The sequence below is a fragment of the Herpailurus yagouaroundi genome, unplaced genomic scaffold (assembly GCF_014898765.1).
Source record: "Herpailurus yagouaroundi ecotype Mexico unplaced genomic scaffold, PumYag 215, whole genome shotgun sequence".
NCBI classification, from domain to species: domain Eukaryota; kingdom Metazoa; phylum Chordata; class Mammalia; order Carnivora; family Felidae; genus Herpailurus; species Herpailurus yagouaroundi.
The window spans coordinates 4,612,430-4,630,595 of NW_024412446.1; the positions used below are offsets into that span (position 1 = coordinate 4,612,430).

The window sequence follows — 18,166 nt, forward strand, 5'->3', positions numbered from 1 at the left end:
AGAAGAAGAAGAAGAAGAAGAAGAAGAAGAAGAAGAAGAAGAAGAAGAAGAAGAAGAAAACCTATTATTTAAATATATATGAGGGATGGGGCACCTGGGTGGCTCTGTCGGTTAAGCGTCCGACTTTGGCTCAGATCATGATCTCCCAGTCTGTGGGTTCAAGCCCCGCATCGGGCTCTGTGCTGATGGCTCAGAGCCTGGAGGCTGCTTCTGATTCTGTGTCTCCCCCTCTCTCTCCCCCTCCCCTGCTCATGCTCTGTGTCTCTCTGCCTCTCAAAATAAATAAATGTCAAAAGAATTTAAATATACATGAGGGATAATGGGTTAAATAAATAAATCATGGTACATTCATACAGTGAAACACCACCTAATTTTTATAGGATAATTTAGATCAATATTACTTATATGAAGAAACATCCATGATATCCATGGGTGAGAAACACCAAGTCCCAGAAAACAGGATGTATAGTAGGAACCTACTAATATAAGAAATTATACACACATACACACAAAAGTATATATACATTCCATATACATATACATATATATATATATATATCAATTTGAACATGCATAAAAATACAGAAATGTTTACACCAACACTCTCAACAATGGTTTTCTTGAAAGACTATTGGAAGACTTTCCTTTTTTTTTTTTTTTTTTTTTAAGCTTATTTATTTATTTTGAGAGAGACAGAGACAGTAGCAAGTCGGGAAGGGGCAGAGAGAGAGGGTGAGAGAGAGAATCCCAAGCAGGCTGTGCAGTGGCTAGCACAGAGCCTAATGTGGGGCTCAAACTAACAAAGCCATGAGACCATGACCTGAGCCAAAACCAAGAGTCAGACGCTTAACCAACTGAGCCACCCAGGCGCCCCTGGAAGATTTTTTTTTTTTTGAATATTTACTATTAGAAATACTAAAAACACAAAAAAGAGTATCTAATTTTGTGAATATTCTTCCTTTTTCTAAAAGAAGTATGATATTATGAATAAAGGCAAAAATCCCTTTCACCACTATTCACTCTATCCCATTCTCCTGTATTCCCCCCAGGCAATCACTGTCATGAGTCTGATGTTTATTCTTCTAGCTCACTTTTTATTTTTATTTATTTTGTAATTTTTTAATGTTTATTTATTTTTGAGGGAGGGAGAGAGAGAGGGAGGGAGAGAGAGAGAGAGCAAGTGGGGGAGGGGCAGAGAGAGACGGAGACACAGAATCCAAAGCAGGCTCCAGGCTCGGAGCTGTCAGCACAAAGCCGGATGCAAGGCTTGAACTTATGCTGTGAGATCATGATGACCTGGGCTGAAGTCAGACTCAACTGACTGAGTCACCCAGGCGCCACTAGCTATGCTTTTTATACTTTTACACACATCTACATATCTGTGAACATTACATAGTATTGTTTTCTGTGGTTTTAAGGTACATAAATGGTATCATACTATATGTATCATTCTAGGTCTTACTTTAGTCGCTCAACATTATATTTTTGAGTTCTATTCATGTTGAGATATCCCCACCTAGTTTGCTCTTGTGAATAACCACACCAAAAGTTACCAGTCTATTTTCCTGTTCACAGATATTATTTCTGATTTTTTGCAATCATTAGTGATGTTGCAGTCAGCTTGTGTCCCTGGCACACATATGTGAGAGTTTCTCTAGGTCGCAGTATATATTTAGGAATGGAACTGTAGATCACAAGTGCATACATCTTTGACCTACTGGAAACTGTCAAATTATCCTGCTCACCGGCTCTCCACAGTGGTTGTACCAATATTTACTTCAATATAGAATCCGGAATAATAGAAATGAATAACACACTCAATAACAGAGGAGTGCTCCTTTCCCTATATCCCCACCAACACTTGACTGGCAGATTTAAATTTTTTGCCAATATGATGGATATGAAATTGGATATCATTGCTAATTTTCATTTAATCAACTACACTGGGGTAGAATTTATAAATAATAAATGGCACTCATTTTAAGAATACAGCTTGAGGGGCGCCTGGGTGGCGCAGTCGGTTAAGCGTCCGACTTCAGCCAGGTCACGGTCTCGCAGTCCGGGAGTTCGAGCCCCGCGTCAGGCTCTGGGCTGATGGCTCAGAGCCTGGAGCCTGTTTCCGATTCTGTGTCTCCCTCTCTCTCTGCCCCTCCCCTGTTCATGCTCTGACTCTCTCTGTCCCAAAAATAAATAAAGGTTGAAAAAAAAATTAAAAAAAAAAAAAAGAATACAGCTTGATTTTTGACAAATGGATATACCCACATTAACACCACCACAGTCAAATATAGAACATCATTATCACCCTAAGACTTCCTGCATCTCCCTTGGCAGTCAATTCCCACCCTACCTCAACCCCAGGCAATCACATACCCCTTTCTATCGACACAAAGTGGTTTCACCTGTTCCACAACTTCTTATAATGACATTATATAGTGCACACCCTTGCATAAGGTTTCTTTTGCTCAGAATAATTTATCTTAGATTCATCTACATTGTTGCATTTGTCCACAGTTTGCCTCTTCTTATTGCCCAGTGATATTCAGTCTATGGATATATTATAATTTGTTCATTCAGCTGTGGATGGACATTTGGGTTCGTTCCACGTTTTGGTGATTTTTTTAATGCATAAAGCATCTATGAATATTTGCGTACAAATATTTTTTATGGACGTGTGTTTTTGTTCCTCTTCATTGAATACCTAGGAGTGGAATGGGTGGGTTATATGCTTATGTGTGTATCTACCTTCATTAAAAATTGCCAAATGGGGGCACCTGGGTGGCTCAGTCGGTTAAACATCCGACTTCGGCTCAGGTCATGATCTTGTGGTTTGTGGGTTCGAGCCCCGCGTCGGGCTCTGTGCTGACAGCTCAGAGCCTGGAGCCTGCTTCGGATTCTGTGTCTCCTTCTCTCTCTGTCCCTCCCCCACTTGTGCTCTGTCTGTCTCTCTCAAAAATAAATAAACCTTACCAAAAAGAAACCCCACAAAAAACCTGCCAAATGGTTTTCCCAAGTGGTTGTATCATTTCACAGTCCCACCAGGAGTGTATGGGAGTTCTGGTTTCTCCACATCCTTTCCAGGGCATGGGGTGGTCAGCCCTTTTAACGCCAGCCATTCTGGTGAGTGTGTAGTGTATCTTATTATGGCTTTAACTTGCATTTCCCTGACTGCCAGAGAGATTGAGCATCTCTTATATTGAGGATCATTTTGGCTTCCTTTTCTGTGAACTGCCAGTCTATTTTCTTTACCTATTTTTCCAATGGGTTCTCCTTTTCTTTTTGCTTTGTAGGTTTTTTATTGTTATTATTTTTTAACGTTTATTTTTGAGAGAGAAAGAGAATGAGTGGGGGAGGGGCAGGGAGAGAGGGAGCCACAGAATCTGAAGCAGGCTCCAGGCTCTGAGCTGTCAGCACAGCTCAACCCCACAAACACGGGGCTCAAACCCACAAACCGCGAGATCATGACGCTCATCCAACTGAGCCACCCGGGCACCCCAGCCCAACTTTGTACAGTTTTTTTTTTAATGTGTCCTGGGTATTACTATTTTATTATGTTGAGTTTCACTTTCTTTATATTTATTCTTTTGTATTACCCAAAATTTTTACATAAAAATGAATTACCTCTACAATTTAAAAACTTTCCCTCTGGGAGTGCCTAGGGAGTTCACTCGGTTAAACTTCCCAGTCTTGATATTGGCTCAGGTCGTGATCTCACGGTCATGAGATCAAGTCCCACATCGGGCTCTGCTCTGAGTGTGGAGCCTGCTTGGGATTCTCTCTCTCCCTCTCTCTCTGCCCCTCCCTTGCTCGCATAATAAACAAACAAACAAACAAACCTTAAACAATTTCCCTTTGGGGAAAGAAATAAAGAACGAAAGCAACTCATTCTGTTGTTTTTTTTTTTTTAATTTTTTAACGTTTATTTTTGAGACAGAGAGAGACAGAGCATGAACGGGGGAGGGTCAGAGAGAGGGAGACACAGAATCCGAAACAGGCTCCAGGCTCTGAGCTGTCAGCACAGAGCCCGATGTGGGGCTCGAACCCATAGACCACGAGATCATGACCTGAGCCGAAGTCGGACGCCTAACCGACTGAGCCACCCAGGCGCCCCTACTCATTCTGTTTTTAGACTGTTTTAGACTGAACTGGCTGAGGACTGGGAAACAGACCGTCTTTTGCTACCAAGGATGAGTCCCTCCTCGAGGCCAAATCACAGCAGCTGCTCCTAACTCTGCAGCTGCCTCTCCTCCTGCTGCCTTTTGCACCTACAACTTTTTTCAGTGCTTTACGTTGAAGACTGAGAAGAAATCCCTGACTCTCACTTGGAGGGTTAATACTCTTCCCCCCCCCCCCCCCACCATGTTTCACTTGGCCCCAGGCTGCAGTCACACTGGAGACCTGCTGGCATTGCTCTGGTCCATCTAGAAGAGCAACAGGGACAATTTTTTTTTTTTTTTAAATAAAAAGGCCTACATACAGGAAATGGAGTCAGGTCATGGCTAAAGTGCTCAGAGCTTGTCCTTTTCTGCCCTTGTTGGCCACTCCTTCACATTCTCTGCTGGAAATGTCTCTTCCTTCTGCCCTCTAAATATTGGAGTGTCTCAGGGCTCGGTGTGGTAAATAATCTCCAAAGATGGTCCTTACCAATTCTTTCCCTCCCAGTACACACGCGCCATTATACCCATAAAGAGGGGGAGTCTATATCCCCTTCCCTTGCACCAGTGCTGGCTGCTCAAGGTGCTTTGATTGACATAAGGTAGTTCCTGACCTAGCGTTTAAGAGGCCAAGCAGCACCCACCTGTGCTTGGGGGAGACCAGCTGCCATGTTGCAAGGAAGCTCAAGCCAGCCTCCTGAACGCGGAACCAGCACATGGAGAGACAGAGGCTACCTGCAGCCATGCACCAGACACATGAGCGAAGGCTTCCTGGGCCTTCTCACCCGGCAGTGCAGCAGGGTAAGTGAGCCGGCGGATGCACACATGGAGCACACCGCAGCAGCCAAGGCCTCCCCAATTCCCGACCCACAGGACTGAGAGAAATAATAACCTGATGTTTTAAGACACTGAGTTTTTGGTGGTTTGTCATTCAGCAACAAGTACTAAACTACTCGGTTGTAGGATTTCTGCTCTCGCTCCTTCCCAGTGGTGACAACCCCCCCACCCCCCAAGAACATGCTTCTTGCAAAGAACCTCCTCCACCCATCCCCGGAAAAGAAGAGGGAGCGCAAGAAGAAGCCCCCTGGTGCAGAGCCCCAGCTCCCACTTCATGGACGTGCCGTGCCCAGGATGCTACAAAATCACCACCGTCTTTAGCCGTGGACAAACGGTGGTGTGGGTTGGCTGCCCCACTGCCCACCTACAGGACGACAAGCAAGACTTACAGGAGGATGCTCCCCCAACAGAAGCAGCACTAAAGCCCCCTGAATTAAGATGAGTGGGAAACTATCCCAGCAAACACATTTTTTTTTTTTTTTGGATAGGAAACCAAAACAAAACCAAAAAACTTCAGTCCTTGGACTTCTTTTCTCATCTACCCGCACTCCCTACCCAGGTGATCCCAGCCAGTCCCATTGTTAAACAAGTCTCAGTGCTGGGGCGCCAGGGTGGCTCAGTCAGTTAAGTGTCTGACTCTTGGTTTCAGCTCGCGTCATGATCTCCCAGTGAGTTCAAGCCCTGCATCCAGCTCTGTGCTGACAGTGTGAAGCCTGTTTAGGATTCTCTCTCCCTCTCTCTCTGCTTCTCTTTCCCTTTCTCACTCAAAAATAAATAAATAAACATTAAAAACAACAACAACAACACAGTCTCAGTGCTGAGGACTCCAGCTCCAGACTCTCCCCGAACTTCCAGACTCACATATCCAACTTCCTTCTCAATGTTTCCCCCTAGATGACTAATAAGCATCTCAAACCAAAAAAGCCTCCTGATCATCCCTTCAGGGAGCCAAGTCTTTGCCATCTCAGCAAATGGAAACTCTGTCCTTCTAGTTCTGTAGGGCAAAAAGCTGGGAACTACCCTGGATTCTCCTTACTTTCACACCTCACAGCCAATCAATCCATAAATCCTGTTGGTTCTACTTCCAAAATCAGACCACCTCTGACCACCTCCTTCACCATCGGCCTGGTCTAATCCACCATTATTCCTCATCTGATTTTTTTTTAATTTATTTATTTTTATTTTCTTTAAGTAAACTCTGTGCCTAATGTGGGGCTCGAACTCACGACCCTGAGTTGACCCTACCAACTGAGCCAGGCGCCCTGATTCCTCGCTTGATTATTGCAATAGCTTCCTAACTGCTTTCTCTCCTTCTACTCTTGCCCCCTCCCTGCCCCACCCTGAACCCAACAGTAGCCAGAGTGCTCCTTTAAAAAGTTTAAGTCTGAAAAATAGACCTACCCTATGACCCAGCAGTAGCACTGCTAGGAATTTACCCAAGGGATACAGGAGTACTGATGCATAGGGGCGCTTGTACCCCAATGTTTATAGCAGCACTCTCAACAATAGCCAAATTATGGAAAGAGCCTAAATGTCCATCAACTGATGAATGGATAGAGAAATTGTGGTTTATATACACAATGGAGTACTACGTGGCAATGAGAAAGAATGAAATATGGCCCTTTGTAGCAACGTGGATGGAACTGGAGAGTGTGATGCTAAGTGAAATAAGCCATACAGAGAAAGACAGATACCATATGTTTTCACTCTTATGTGGATCCTGAGAAACTTAACAGAAACCCATGGGGGAGGGGAAGAAAAAAAAAAAAAGAGGTTAGAGTGGGAGAGAGCCAAAGCATAAGAGACTCTTAAAAACTGAGAACTAACTGAGGGTTGATGGGGGGTGGGAGGGAGGAGAGGGTGGGTGATGGGTATTGAGGAGGGCACCTTTTGGGATGAGCACTGGGTGTTGTATGAAAACCATCTGACAATAAATTTCATATGTTGGAAAAAAAAAAAAAGAACCAAAAAAAAAAAAAAAGTTTAAGTCTGGGCGCCTGGCTGGCTCACTCGGTAAGAGCATGTGACTCTTGATCTTGGAGTTGTGGGTTTGAGCCCCTCATTGAGTGTAGAGATTACTTAAAAATAAAATTTTGGCAGGGGTGGGGGGTATGGAGGGGCCTGGGTGGTTCAGTCAGTTAAGTGTCCTTCTTCAGCCTAGGTCATGATCTCACTGTCCCAGATCTGAGCCCCGCATCAGGCTCTGTGCTGACAGCTCAGAACCTGAAGCCTGTTTCAGAGTCTGTGTCTTCCTCTCTCTCTGCCCCTCCCCCACTAGTGTTTTCTCTCTCTCTCCGTCTCAAAAATAAACATTTTTGGGAGGGGGGATGGGCTAAATGGGTAAGAGGCATTAAGGAATCTACTCCTGAAATCGTTGTTGCGCTATATGCTAACTTGGATGTAAATTAAAAAAATAAAATAATACATAAATAAATATTTAAAAAATAAAATGAATAAATGAAATGAAAAAGAAGAAACTGTCCCCACAAAATGTTCACCCATCACAAGACTTTCATTCCCAAAAGGTAAAAAGTCTAAATCAAATTATATCACTTCTCTGCTCAAAACCTTCCTGTGGCTTCTCATCTCAGAGTAGAATCCAAAAAGCCTAACTTTTTTTGTAAATCATCTATCCAATATAGACCTCTATCTAGAATAAGGAACTATAAAAACTCAATAACAAAAAGCCACATAAGATAATTAAACTATAGGAAAAGGCAGTGAACAGACATTTCTACAAAGATTATGTACACATGGCCAATAAGCCCATGAAAAGACACCCAACATCATTAGCCACCAAGGAAACGTAAATCAAAATCACAATCAGATACTGTCTCAGACCCACCAAGGTGGCTACAGCAGAAAATGAGATAACAGCGGAGCAACCGGAACCTTCACACATTGCTGGAAACTTCACAACATATGATGGTGCAGCGACTTTGGAAAGCAGTGTGGCAGTTCCTTCAAATATTAAGTACAGAGTTACCATATGACCCAGGTATGTTCCATTTCTAGGTATAGACCCAGGAAAAATGGAAACAGATGTCTACATGAAAACTTGTATACCTATGTTTATTAGCAGCACTATTCACACTTGCCCAAAAAGTGAAAACGCAAATGTCCATCCACTAAGTGAACAGATGAAATAAATATCCATGCAGTGGGCCAGCACTTGGCAATGAAAAGAAACAAAGTATTAATTCATGCTACAACATGAATGAACCTTAAAACTATATGCTAAATGGCGCCTAGGTGGCTCAGTCGGTGAAGGCTCGGACTCTTGACTTTGGCTCAGGTCATGATCTCACAGTTGGTGGGTTTGAGCCCCGCGTAGGGCTCTGCATTGAAGGTGAGGAGCCTGCTTGGGATTCCTTCTGCATCTCTCTGCCCCCTCCCCTGCTCTCTCTCTCTCTCTCTCTCTTTCTCTCTCAAAATAAATAAACTTAAAGAAAAACATAACGCTAAATGAAAGAGGTCTATTACAAAAGACCACATATTCCACGTGTATGAAGGATCCGAAACAGGCAAATCTAGAGAGACAGGAAGTAGAGCAGTAGTCACCTGGGGCTGGGGGTCGAGTGGATAGAGGATTACAGCCAACGGGTTTGGGATTTCTTTTGGGGGTTATGAAAATGTTCTAGAATTGATTGTGGTGACAGTTGCACAACTCTCTGAATATACTAAAAGCCATTAATTGTATGCTTTAAATGGGCAAATTGCATAGTATGTGAATCTACATATATTTTTTAAATTCTTTATTTGCTTTTGAAAGAGAGAGAAAGAGAGAGGGAGTGTAGAAGCAGGAGAGGGGCAGAGAGAGAGAGAGAGGAGGACAGAAGATCCCAAGCAGGCTCCATGCTGACACAGCGCAGAGCCCGACATGGGGCTCGAATTCAGGAGCCGTGAGACCATGACCTGAGCTGAAGTTGGGCGCTTAACCGACTGAGCCACCCAGGCGCCCAGTGAATTTATGTCTTGATAAAGCTGTTTCAATAAAAAAACAAAAACAGAAAACAATCTTGAGTCTTCCTAGGCCCTACAAGGTCCTCACCTGCATGGGTTCACCTCTTTCCCTCCTTTTCTTTGCTCCCTCTGCACATTCCACTTTGGTTTCCTTGATGCCCTACGAATCCACCAACCACACACCCAACTCAGGCCAGGGCTGTGGCTTATGGTCGAGTAGTCTGTACACTAAACAAAAAGTCCCCGGCTTAAGGTGCAAGGGAGAACTGCGGTCTAGGCTCCTGGTTGTCTACACTGGGGCCCCGGGGCTGCGCCGTCTCAGAGGAGCCATTTTCTAACTGGCACGCGGTGTGTGTGCCAGCCATGGCCACGGCCGTATTCAGGGCTTCTGCACATCGTGCTCCCTCTACTTCGACTCTTTCCCCGCATATGCACATGACTTGCTCACTTGTGTTCACTTCTCTGCTTAAATGTCATCAGAGGGGCCTTCCCCGACCACTGTGTGTTGCCAGCCAGGCTCTCGCCATCCTCTCTAACTCTTCGCCCTCTTTTATTATACTTCATAGCGCCTCCTACCACCTCACATGTCATATATCGATGTACGTTTTGGTTTACCACCTGTCTCCTTCCACTAGAATGAAAGCCCCGTGAGAACAGCAGCTTCGTTTAGTTCGCTGCTGTTTCCCCAGTGCTTGCAATTATGCCTAGTATATAGTAGGTGCTCACTAAATAAATTCTCGAGTGCATGAATAGGTGAAGTAAATTCAAGTGATCATCCAAGGCTTAATCCGATTTGAAGCAAAGAGAAGGTGTGTTTTTTTGTGGACTCTACGAGTTGCATCACCAAGGAAGAGCAGCAGAATGTAGTGCTGGACACTCAGTGTCTGAGACTAGCCATAAGGCTCAGCACCACTGATTTAAATGCAGCCTCCGGCGGGGTGGGAGCCAGGGCTCAGGGAGGGGAGCACTCGCCGGTCTGGCCTCTTACCTCTTCTTTAGTATAGTATTTCAGGAGGCCTTCTCTTGACAGGAGAACAAACTTCCTTCTCAGGAACTGTGCGTTGTCTCTTCCCCGCTTCCATAAGAACCCTTCTCGGTTACCTTGGCCACCAAAGATGAGAAAGAGTGAACACCTACATCCTCAAGATTCTACCTCCTTAAGGGGAGAACGAACGCTCCACCCCGTGCTAAAAACCTCTCAAATCTAACTTAGCTCTATCAGCTGCAGCACGCAGGGTTCCCTCTGGAGCCAAATTCGCAATGTCTTATGATTTTGTTTGGGCTCCCCCCACTAACTTCCTTCTTTGGCTGTTTCACAAGACAGGGTAAGCCCTTAAGGAGGCTAAGCCCTGAGAAACGGGATGATTCTGAAAGACGCCCATATGGTCCTGCCCGACTTCACGTTGACATCGGCCTAATGAAACTCTCCAGAGGGCGGAAATAATGAGCGACCTCCAGGCACCCGCTGGCCGAAGAATACCGCGTGCTCCTGGTGGCTAGGAGCGCTGACACCGGCTGCTGCTGGGTCCTCACAGTGGTTTTGTGCACTTTGTACTCTGGGTCGGTGTCAGCTTGGACTCAGAGCAGCTGGGCAGCAACCGCCAGGGGTCGAGGGCCAGCGATGAGGTCGTGCCCCACACAAAGGTGGAAAGGGAGGCTGAAATCCCTCCCATGTGCCTTCCCGAGCCTCGTGCCGCACCAGGGGCTACCCTCACCAGGAGCAGGGGTGCCTTTTTCTAATTACTCTGCCCAGAGGGTGAGTCTTCCTGCAATTTTATACTAAGACTCTATACACACTTGTGGCCCTGCGGGGACCTGAGATAAAAATGCTTCTCAACCACTCAGACCATAAAACCCCACCAGCTGACATGTTGCTGTTTCAGAGGCAGAGGAACCCACACCTTGGCCTCTGTGGCCAGAGTGAGGACGGCAGATATCTCCTGATTAGGCCCTGATACTCAGACACTCTATTCTCCAGGACTCATTAGAACGCAGACCACAAAAGAACTTACCTGGGGGTGAGATGGTTTTCCCATCGGCCATGAATTCCTGTCTTTCATACTTAGCTCGAATCCACTGTTCCTTTAAGACCCTAAAAAGAGAGAGCCCTTAGTCAACTGTGTCTGGTGCATCCTCTTACCACAGGGTGGGAGCACCACAACAACTCTCTGCTCAGACTACCCAGGGCTTCTCAGCCTTGTTACCGTTACACTTGGGGCTAATTCTTTGTTGTGGGGGAGGGGGCAGCATCCTGTGTTCTGTAGCCGGTTTAGCAGCATCTCTGGCCTCTATCCCCTAGATGCCAATAGTCCCCCACCCCTAGTTAGGACACCCCAAAATGCCTTTAGATACTTCCAGTGTCTCCTGAGGAAAAAGATTTCCCCCAAGGGGCTCTATGAAAACCACTGGGCTATTCCAACCCCAGCCCAGCCCTCTAGGTCAACCGGCTCCCCTGGACCATCTACACTGCCACCCCCCACTGCATGCTCATAAGCTGACGCCAGGGGAGTCCATGAACCTCTTCGTGTGGCTTTCCCACAAAGTCTGGGCATGCCACACTGGACAGAGCAGTGACATAGGGGTCCAACCACCTGGGACCTCATCCTCCTCTACGATTTATCTGTTGTGTGACCAACAGCAAGTTACTTAACTTCTCTGAACTTGGGGATCTGTCAATAATATTATACCTACCTACCCCTCAGGGTCTAGGAGGGGTTTAAATGTATATAAAAGGGCCTAGTACCACGATCAGCACATAGCAGGAGTTTAATGTTAGCTTAATCAGATATTGTCCTCCATGAACCCTGCAGGAAACTTATTTCAACTGTTTGGTTCCCTTTTGCCTCTTCCAGGGAAATGTTCCAAGGTTTACTTCCAAGACACTGGGAATGACCTAGAGCTGGGCCCTTGGCCTGAACTGGCCAATCAGAGCTCTGCCTTGGGCTGTGTGGAGCAAAACCAAGAGAGGGATAGATTGGAAGCCCTCTCTGGGTCAGGCTGAGAGCTGGGGCCGGGGACCGGGAAGTGGCCTTGTTCCCAGCTCTATGAAAAAAGCCTGGCTGAGGAAAAGGTGCAGGAATGAGAGCCAGACAGAGTAGGAGAGGCCTGACAGCGTTTGAGCCCCTGGCTTGTCCTTCCCGAGGGCGGCTCCACCTGTGTCCCTCCTACAGTCTGATTCCCAGAACCCATAAAATCCCCTCATGCCTAAGCTGGTTTAAACTGGGTTTCTGGGGGCGCCTGGGTGGCGCAGTCGGTTAAGCGTCCGACTTCAGCCAGGTCACGATCTTGCAGTCCGTGAGTTCGAGCCCCGCGTCGGGCTCTGGGCTGATGGCTCAGAGCCTGGAGCCTGTTTCCGATTCTGTGTCTCCCTCTCTCTCTGCCCCTCGCCCGTTCATGCTCTGTCTCTCTCTGTCCCAAAAATAAATGAACGTTGAAAAAAAAAAATTAAAAAAAAAAAAAATAAATAAACTGGGTTTCTGTCACTTACCACCAAGAGTCCTACCTAATGGACAGCCCTCACACCCAGCACGTTGAGGAGAGTCACCAAGCCCACCATGGAATCCTGAGTGACAGGATCAGAGCCGGGAGAGGGAACGGAGACTGAGGCCCCAGGCCCGGTCCTAGAGGTGGGAAACTTCGAGGACCTTTAGAATTACAGGGAAGAAGCCGTGAGTGTTCTGCTAAAAGCGGGTAAGGGGGGCGCCTGGGTGGCGCAGTCGGTTGGGCGTCCGACTTCAGCCAGGTCACGCTCTCGCGGTCCGGGAGTTCGAGCCCCGCGTCGGGCTCTGGGCTGATGGCTCGGAGCCTGGAGCCTGTTTCCGATTCTGTGTCTCCCTCTCTCTCTGCCCCTCCCCCGCTCATGCTCTGTCTCTCTCTGTCCCAAAAATAAATAAACGTTAAAAAAAAAAAAAAAGCGGGTAAGGTACAGGGCTGTGGTTAAAGTCACAGCAAGTAGTATCTGTAGTGCTGGCAGAAAGCTGAGCACATAGTAGGTGTTCATCAAATGCCTGTTCCTTTCTCTTTGCAGCAAAGGGCTGAGTGGCAGCAGTGAGGCAAGGTGAGCCAGACCCTCTTGAGTTAAGCCTGGCACATCCCTCAGCTGGCCCAGGGACCAGACAGCATTCCGAAGAAACGGGTTAAAACTAGCCCGTCATGTGGCCTGTGAGACATTTTACACAAATTATCTCATTTAATCTCTACCACCATGCCATGATATGGGCATCATTATCTACATTTCACAGATGATGATGCCATGATTCAGAGAAGTTGGGTAAGTTGTCCACCTTTTCACAGCTACAGAGTGGTAGAGTCAGGAAACAATACTGGGATCTTCCGAGTGCAATACTGTGCCTCCCCTGCCACTCCATGCTACATCAGTAGCCCCTGGGTTGCTTAAATATTGGGAAATGGCAGGGTACTAAGTACAGTTGTACAGTTGGTGCACTGGCCAAGAGCTTCCTGCTGACACTAGAAGACAATGGTGGCTGAAATACAGCCTGCTCTCTGCAAGCCATACCCCCCATGAGCTATATCTGCCCAAAGGGTACCTTCTTCACATTTATACTGGGGGTGGGCGTGGGGCGCTGCCTAGCAACCCTGGCAGTGAGGCTGAGTCCCTGGGAGGGAGGCTAAGCCTCAGGCAGTCAGTCCTGCAGAGGCTGAAGTCACACTGACCCCTCACGTGTAGGGACCTGAAACCTCGTGATGCTTCACAGCTTCCCGCCCTTATATTGAATTTCCCCAGTGCCATGGTACCCAACAGCAGGCCCTGGTGTCAGATGGGCTAGTCAGTCCCAGTTCTGTCTCTATGAGCCTCAGGTACTTCATCTGTATCATGGAGATCAAGGCAGTGTTGTCTCAGAGTTGTTGAATTAAACAAATACACGCCCATAAGCATTTAGCACAGGTACCTAGGTAAAGCTCAATGAATATTAGTGGCTACTCTTATTTATATGGTTACTACTTAGGGACCTGGGGCCAGACAGCTGCGTTGCAGCTATGCTGAGTTCCTGTGGGACAGCCTTGGGCACAACACTCCATAGGAAGTAGCTGGAACACATTTGCTCTACTAAAATACCAGCGTTTTTCTTCTCTATCAAGTTAGCCACCACCAGTAGGCTAGGAGAACATCAGAGGCAAAGGAATCACAGAGAAAATGCCCTATTTCACACAGCTTGGAAACTGAGTCCCAGACAGTGAAGTGACAATCCACGCAATAAAGACAGAGAGGGAACTAGGCCACGTCTACGTGTTCTCCATGACAGTACCAAATGTCTTTCTGGATCCACCAGGTCCATAGAAAAGACCACCACAGGGGCGCCTGGGTGGCTCAGTCAGTTAAGCGTCCGACTTCGGCTCAGGTCATGATCTCACGGTTTGTGAGTTCGAGGCCCGCGTTAGGTTCTCTGCTGTCAGAGCGGAGCCTGCTTTGGACCCTCTGTCCCCCTTTCTCTCTGCCCCTCCCCCGTGCTTTCTCTCTCTCTCAGATATAGGCATTAAAAATTTTTTTAAGAAAAGACCACCACAGACAAATGGAACAGGGGTGGGGGAGGTGAGACCGAGAAATCACCCACTCACAGACAGTCGTTGGCCTGGGGGATATAGTAGAAAGCAGGGACTCTGGCTTCATACTTGGCCTTCACACGGAGGTTCCCGTTGTGGGTCATAAACTGCAAGACAGCAGCAAGTTGGGGTAATATTAGAACATGAAGAAATGTGAAATGAAACCATGGTCTACCCAGAAGGCCACTCTTCCCACTGGCTCCTAGACCCAGTCAGGAGACACTCCTACTTGGGGTTTGACGCACCCCAGGCTTGGTCATTCATGCTGCTGGGAAGCCCCAGGCCAGAACACTGAGGTGCAGTAACAACCACGCTTCACGCTGGCAGAGACCTTCACAGTTCTTACCCATTACTTCATTCCATCCCCTCAACAATTTTAATACCGCCATCCTCATTTTAAAGGTGAGGCAACTGGGGCTCAGAGAGGTTAGGTGACTTACTCAAGGTGGCACAGCTAGAAAGTGGAGAGCTAGGATTTGAACCCAAACCTGTCCAACTCCAAAGCGCATGTACTTTGTCCCACCCCCTCCACAGATGGCCAGGACCACCAGCACCAGTCCCGGCAAGCCTGCAGCGGATAGACGTAGCTGGGGGATGGAAGAAGTCAGAGCTGGCGCCACTGAGTGCTTAAGTCAGGGTGATCACTGGGGCCCTATGACGACAGAGGTACCCAGAGGCAGACATGCCAAGAGTGGCCCTGGCCAAGAGTTAGCACTCAGTAACAGAGGTGGCATATCTGGGGTTAGGGCCCATGTGGGAAGAGACATCAGGTTGCTAATTCACATCCTGTGAGCAGAGTGAACCCTTCTCCCCTCCCCTGGGGCTGCTGGGCTGTGACCCAGGATTTGCATGGGCTTTGGACCCCAACAGAGCAGATTTCACATTCCAGCTGTTCCGTTTATTCACTGAGTGACCCCTGGGCGATATTTAACCCTGTGAGCTTCCGGGATTTCAACTGCAAAAATGAAGAAAGCTTAACAGGGGGGTTGTAAGGACAAAGAAACAACCTTCAGGTCTATGTGCTGGTTACTGGTTTCCTGTCTTTCCCCTGCAGTAGAAGGGTGTAAGCTCCCCGTGGGACGAGACTTTATCTCATTCATTGTTCTTTCCTTAACACCCAGCACCTAGTAAACTTACAGTAACTATGTGTCCGACGAATAAGGCATCTAGCACAGGGCCCCGCACAGAGTGGGCTCTCTGTAAACATGGGCCTGCTCCTCCAATAGTCCTTGAAATCCTCAGCCAACCAGTACAGTTTAGAACTGCTTGTTCTCTGAAGGTCTTCTGGCCAAAAACGGTTTTATCATCCAGATTGCCTCCATTTGCATAGGTCAGGAGAGCAAAATGGTGCCCTTCCTGGTTATGGGGGCCGGAAGGGGGACTGCAGACCATGATCAGTATACTGTTCCAGTCCAAGACTTCAGCTAATGATAACAGCAGCTGTTACTTGACTATTTATTTTGTAGGCATTGAGCCTACATTTAATCCTTATGGCAACCGGGGGAAGGGGTAGTGGTATCCTTACAATACAGATGTGGAAACTGAGGGAAATAACAAGCTCGGGGCCTTGAACTCAGGGCCTCTGTCTAGGCAGGCACTCTAACAGGCTGTGTTTTCTCTTGCTAGTTCTTGCTCCTCTCTGGAACTCAGTTTCCTGCTCTGGACGCCCTACCCACCGCCTCCACCCCGGTTCTGCGGTTCCAAGGCTGTCCACGCGCGCCCCTCGCTACCTCCACGGTACTGTCATCCCAGAAGTCAAGTCTCACGGATTTAACTCTGCTGATGTCTGGGAAGTTGCGGTGGACGCCGGAGCAATTCAGACAGATGAAGATGCCCAGCTTGTAGGAGGCCCAGTCAGGATCTGCGGGGCAAAGAGGGTAGAAGGGGAGTTGTATGGTGAGCTAGGCACGGAGACCAGGGCTGGGCTGGGGGTGCTGGGAGAGGCGGGCTTGGCGGTTAGAATTCATGCGGCGGTGCCCAGCGCTGCCCAGGCTGAGAAACCTTTCTCTCTCGGTCCCCCCCCCCCCCCCTTGTAAACTAAGATACCCGCATGCAACCTTCTGGTCAGCCCACCCGCCAAGGCACGGAGGCGACCAGGATGATCCTGGAAGGAGTGTAGGGATGCGGGGCGAGAAGTTGCGGCGAGCACGAAGTGGAAGTGACAAGACTCCGGGGAACCGAGAGGAGAGCGCGGAGGGAGGAGCCGACCCCGGGACGCCAAGCTGGGGAGCTGCAGGTGGGGAAGTGCGCCGCAGGGCCCCTGGACGTCCGCAGGGTCCGCGCGCTGCGCGACAGGAACGTGGGAGGACCCGGGGCGTCCGGGGGCAGGGAAGGGGTCACTGGAAGGTCAGGAGCCGTGGGCCTGGACCCCTCGGTGTGGGGGATGTTTGGGTCCGAGAGCGTGGGAGGTGACCAGGTCCGGATGAAGACGTCAGGGACTGAGGTCTGGGGGGGAAGGGGGGGGGCGTGTCTGGCTGGGAGGCGATCGAGACGGTCAGGGCATCCGGGTCCGGGTCTAGTGTAGGGGTCCAGAGTGGGGAGGTCAGGGGATCTGGGTTCGGGTGGGCGCCGCATCGGATGTGGAGAGCTCGGCCAGGGGCGCGGGTCGGAGATTCGCGGGCTGGGTGCGAAGGTGTCAGAAGGGTCACGCCCGAGTCCGGCGGGGGCCCGGGACGGGACCGGGTCTGGAAGGAGGGGAGGAGGGCAGGGGTCCTGCTCCGGGCCGCCGCGCCCTTACCCGCCGCCCCGCAGTCGGCGCAGTGAGAGTTGCCGGTGCCCGCCGCCTGCAGCAGCTCCAGCAGCCGCTTCTTGTTGCGCTCGCGGTCGCCCATGGCCGGCCCGGTGGGCTCAGCGGGGCTCAGCCCGGCGGTCCCCCGGCTGGCGGCCGCCCATGGCGCTGCGCTCGCGCCGGCAGGTGGAAAGAGACTCAGCCCCTGCGCCTCCCGCGCGCCAGCGCCGCCGCCAGCCAGCCAGCCCCGCCCCTCCGGCCCTTCGGCCCCGCCCCCGGCGCGTGCTGGCGGCCCCAGCTCCCGCCACTCTGCGCCCAGCTGGACCCCGTCCCGCGGGGAGGGACCCGAGTGCGGGACTGGGAGACCCTCACGCTGGCTGGCCCAAGAGCAAAAACCCGTCGGCCGCTTGCTAGCTGCGGGACTGTGGACATCCCAGTCGACCTCTCTGGCCTCAGTTTCCACCTCTGTAAAAGGGGAATAAGGGCATGTCTGTGTCTCTGGGCTCCCTGGAAAATTAGACAGGATCTAACTTCCGTTAAAGCTTTCTACTGATGTAGCGCTTACATCTACTTAGAGACCTCCCCAGGAAGCCCTCCTCAATACCCAGCCTAGAGCAATCTCTCCAGCTTCTGGTCCTCCTAGAACCCTGTTACAGGATCCGTCCATCCCTTTGGCCCTGAGCATTTTCTATCTACGCTGCATCGGTTATTTATGTATTTATATTAATCCCTCCCACACCTCCAATACACACGTGGCCTCGCTGGATAGTTTGACGTCAGCAGATTTATTTCTGTATCCCACATAATTCCTAGAAACAGCACCTGCACATTTTTAGAAGTCCAATAGTTGCATGACTGTGTTCACCAGGAAGCGTGGTTTCACCAACGCGGACTCAACTAGGCACTTTTTGGGGGGGGGGGGGGG

The 18,166-nt window shown here is 49.0% G+C and overlaps 1 protein-coding gene across 5 annotated transcripts in view; it reads right to left on the reverse strand.

Moving 5' to 3' along the window:
- Positions 1–17,445, reverse strand: part of ADAP2 (ArfGAP with dual PH domains 2) — a 32,095-nt gene extending 14,650 nt beyond the window's left edge. For 2 of the 5 annotated variants that reach the window (XM_040455265.1, XM_040455263.1), the window contains exons 1-5: positions 17,251–17,444; positions 16,244–16,374; positions 14,529–14,620; positions 10,964–11,043; positions 9,940–10,052 (exon numbers count right to left, since the gene is read on the reverse strand). In XM_040455265.1, the coding sequence (XP_040311199.1) occupies positions 9,940–10,052; positions 10,964–11,043; positions 14,529–14,620; positions 16,244–16,374; positions 17,251–17,344 (510 nt within the window). In that variant the 5' untranslated portion in view covers positions 17,345–17,444. Of the gene's footprint in view, positions 1–9,939; positions 10,053–10,963; positions 11,044–14,528; positions 14,621–16,243; positions 16,375–16,570; positions 16,846–17,250 lie in introns of those variants that run through there. The other 3 variants (XM_040455266.1, XM_040455264.1, XM_040455267.1) reach the window with 3 other exon arrangements.
- Positions 17,446–18,166: the final 721 nt, after the last annotated feature.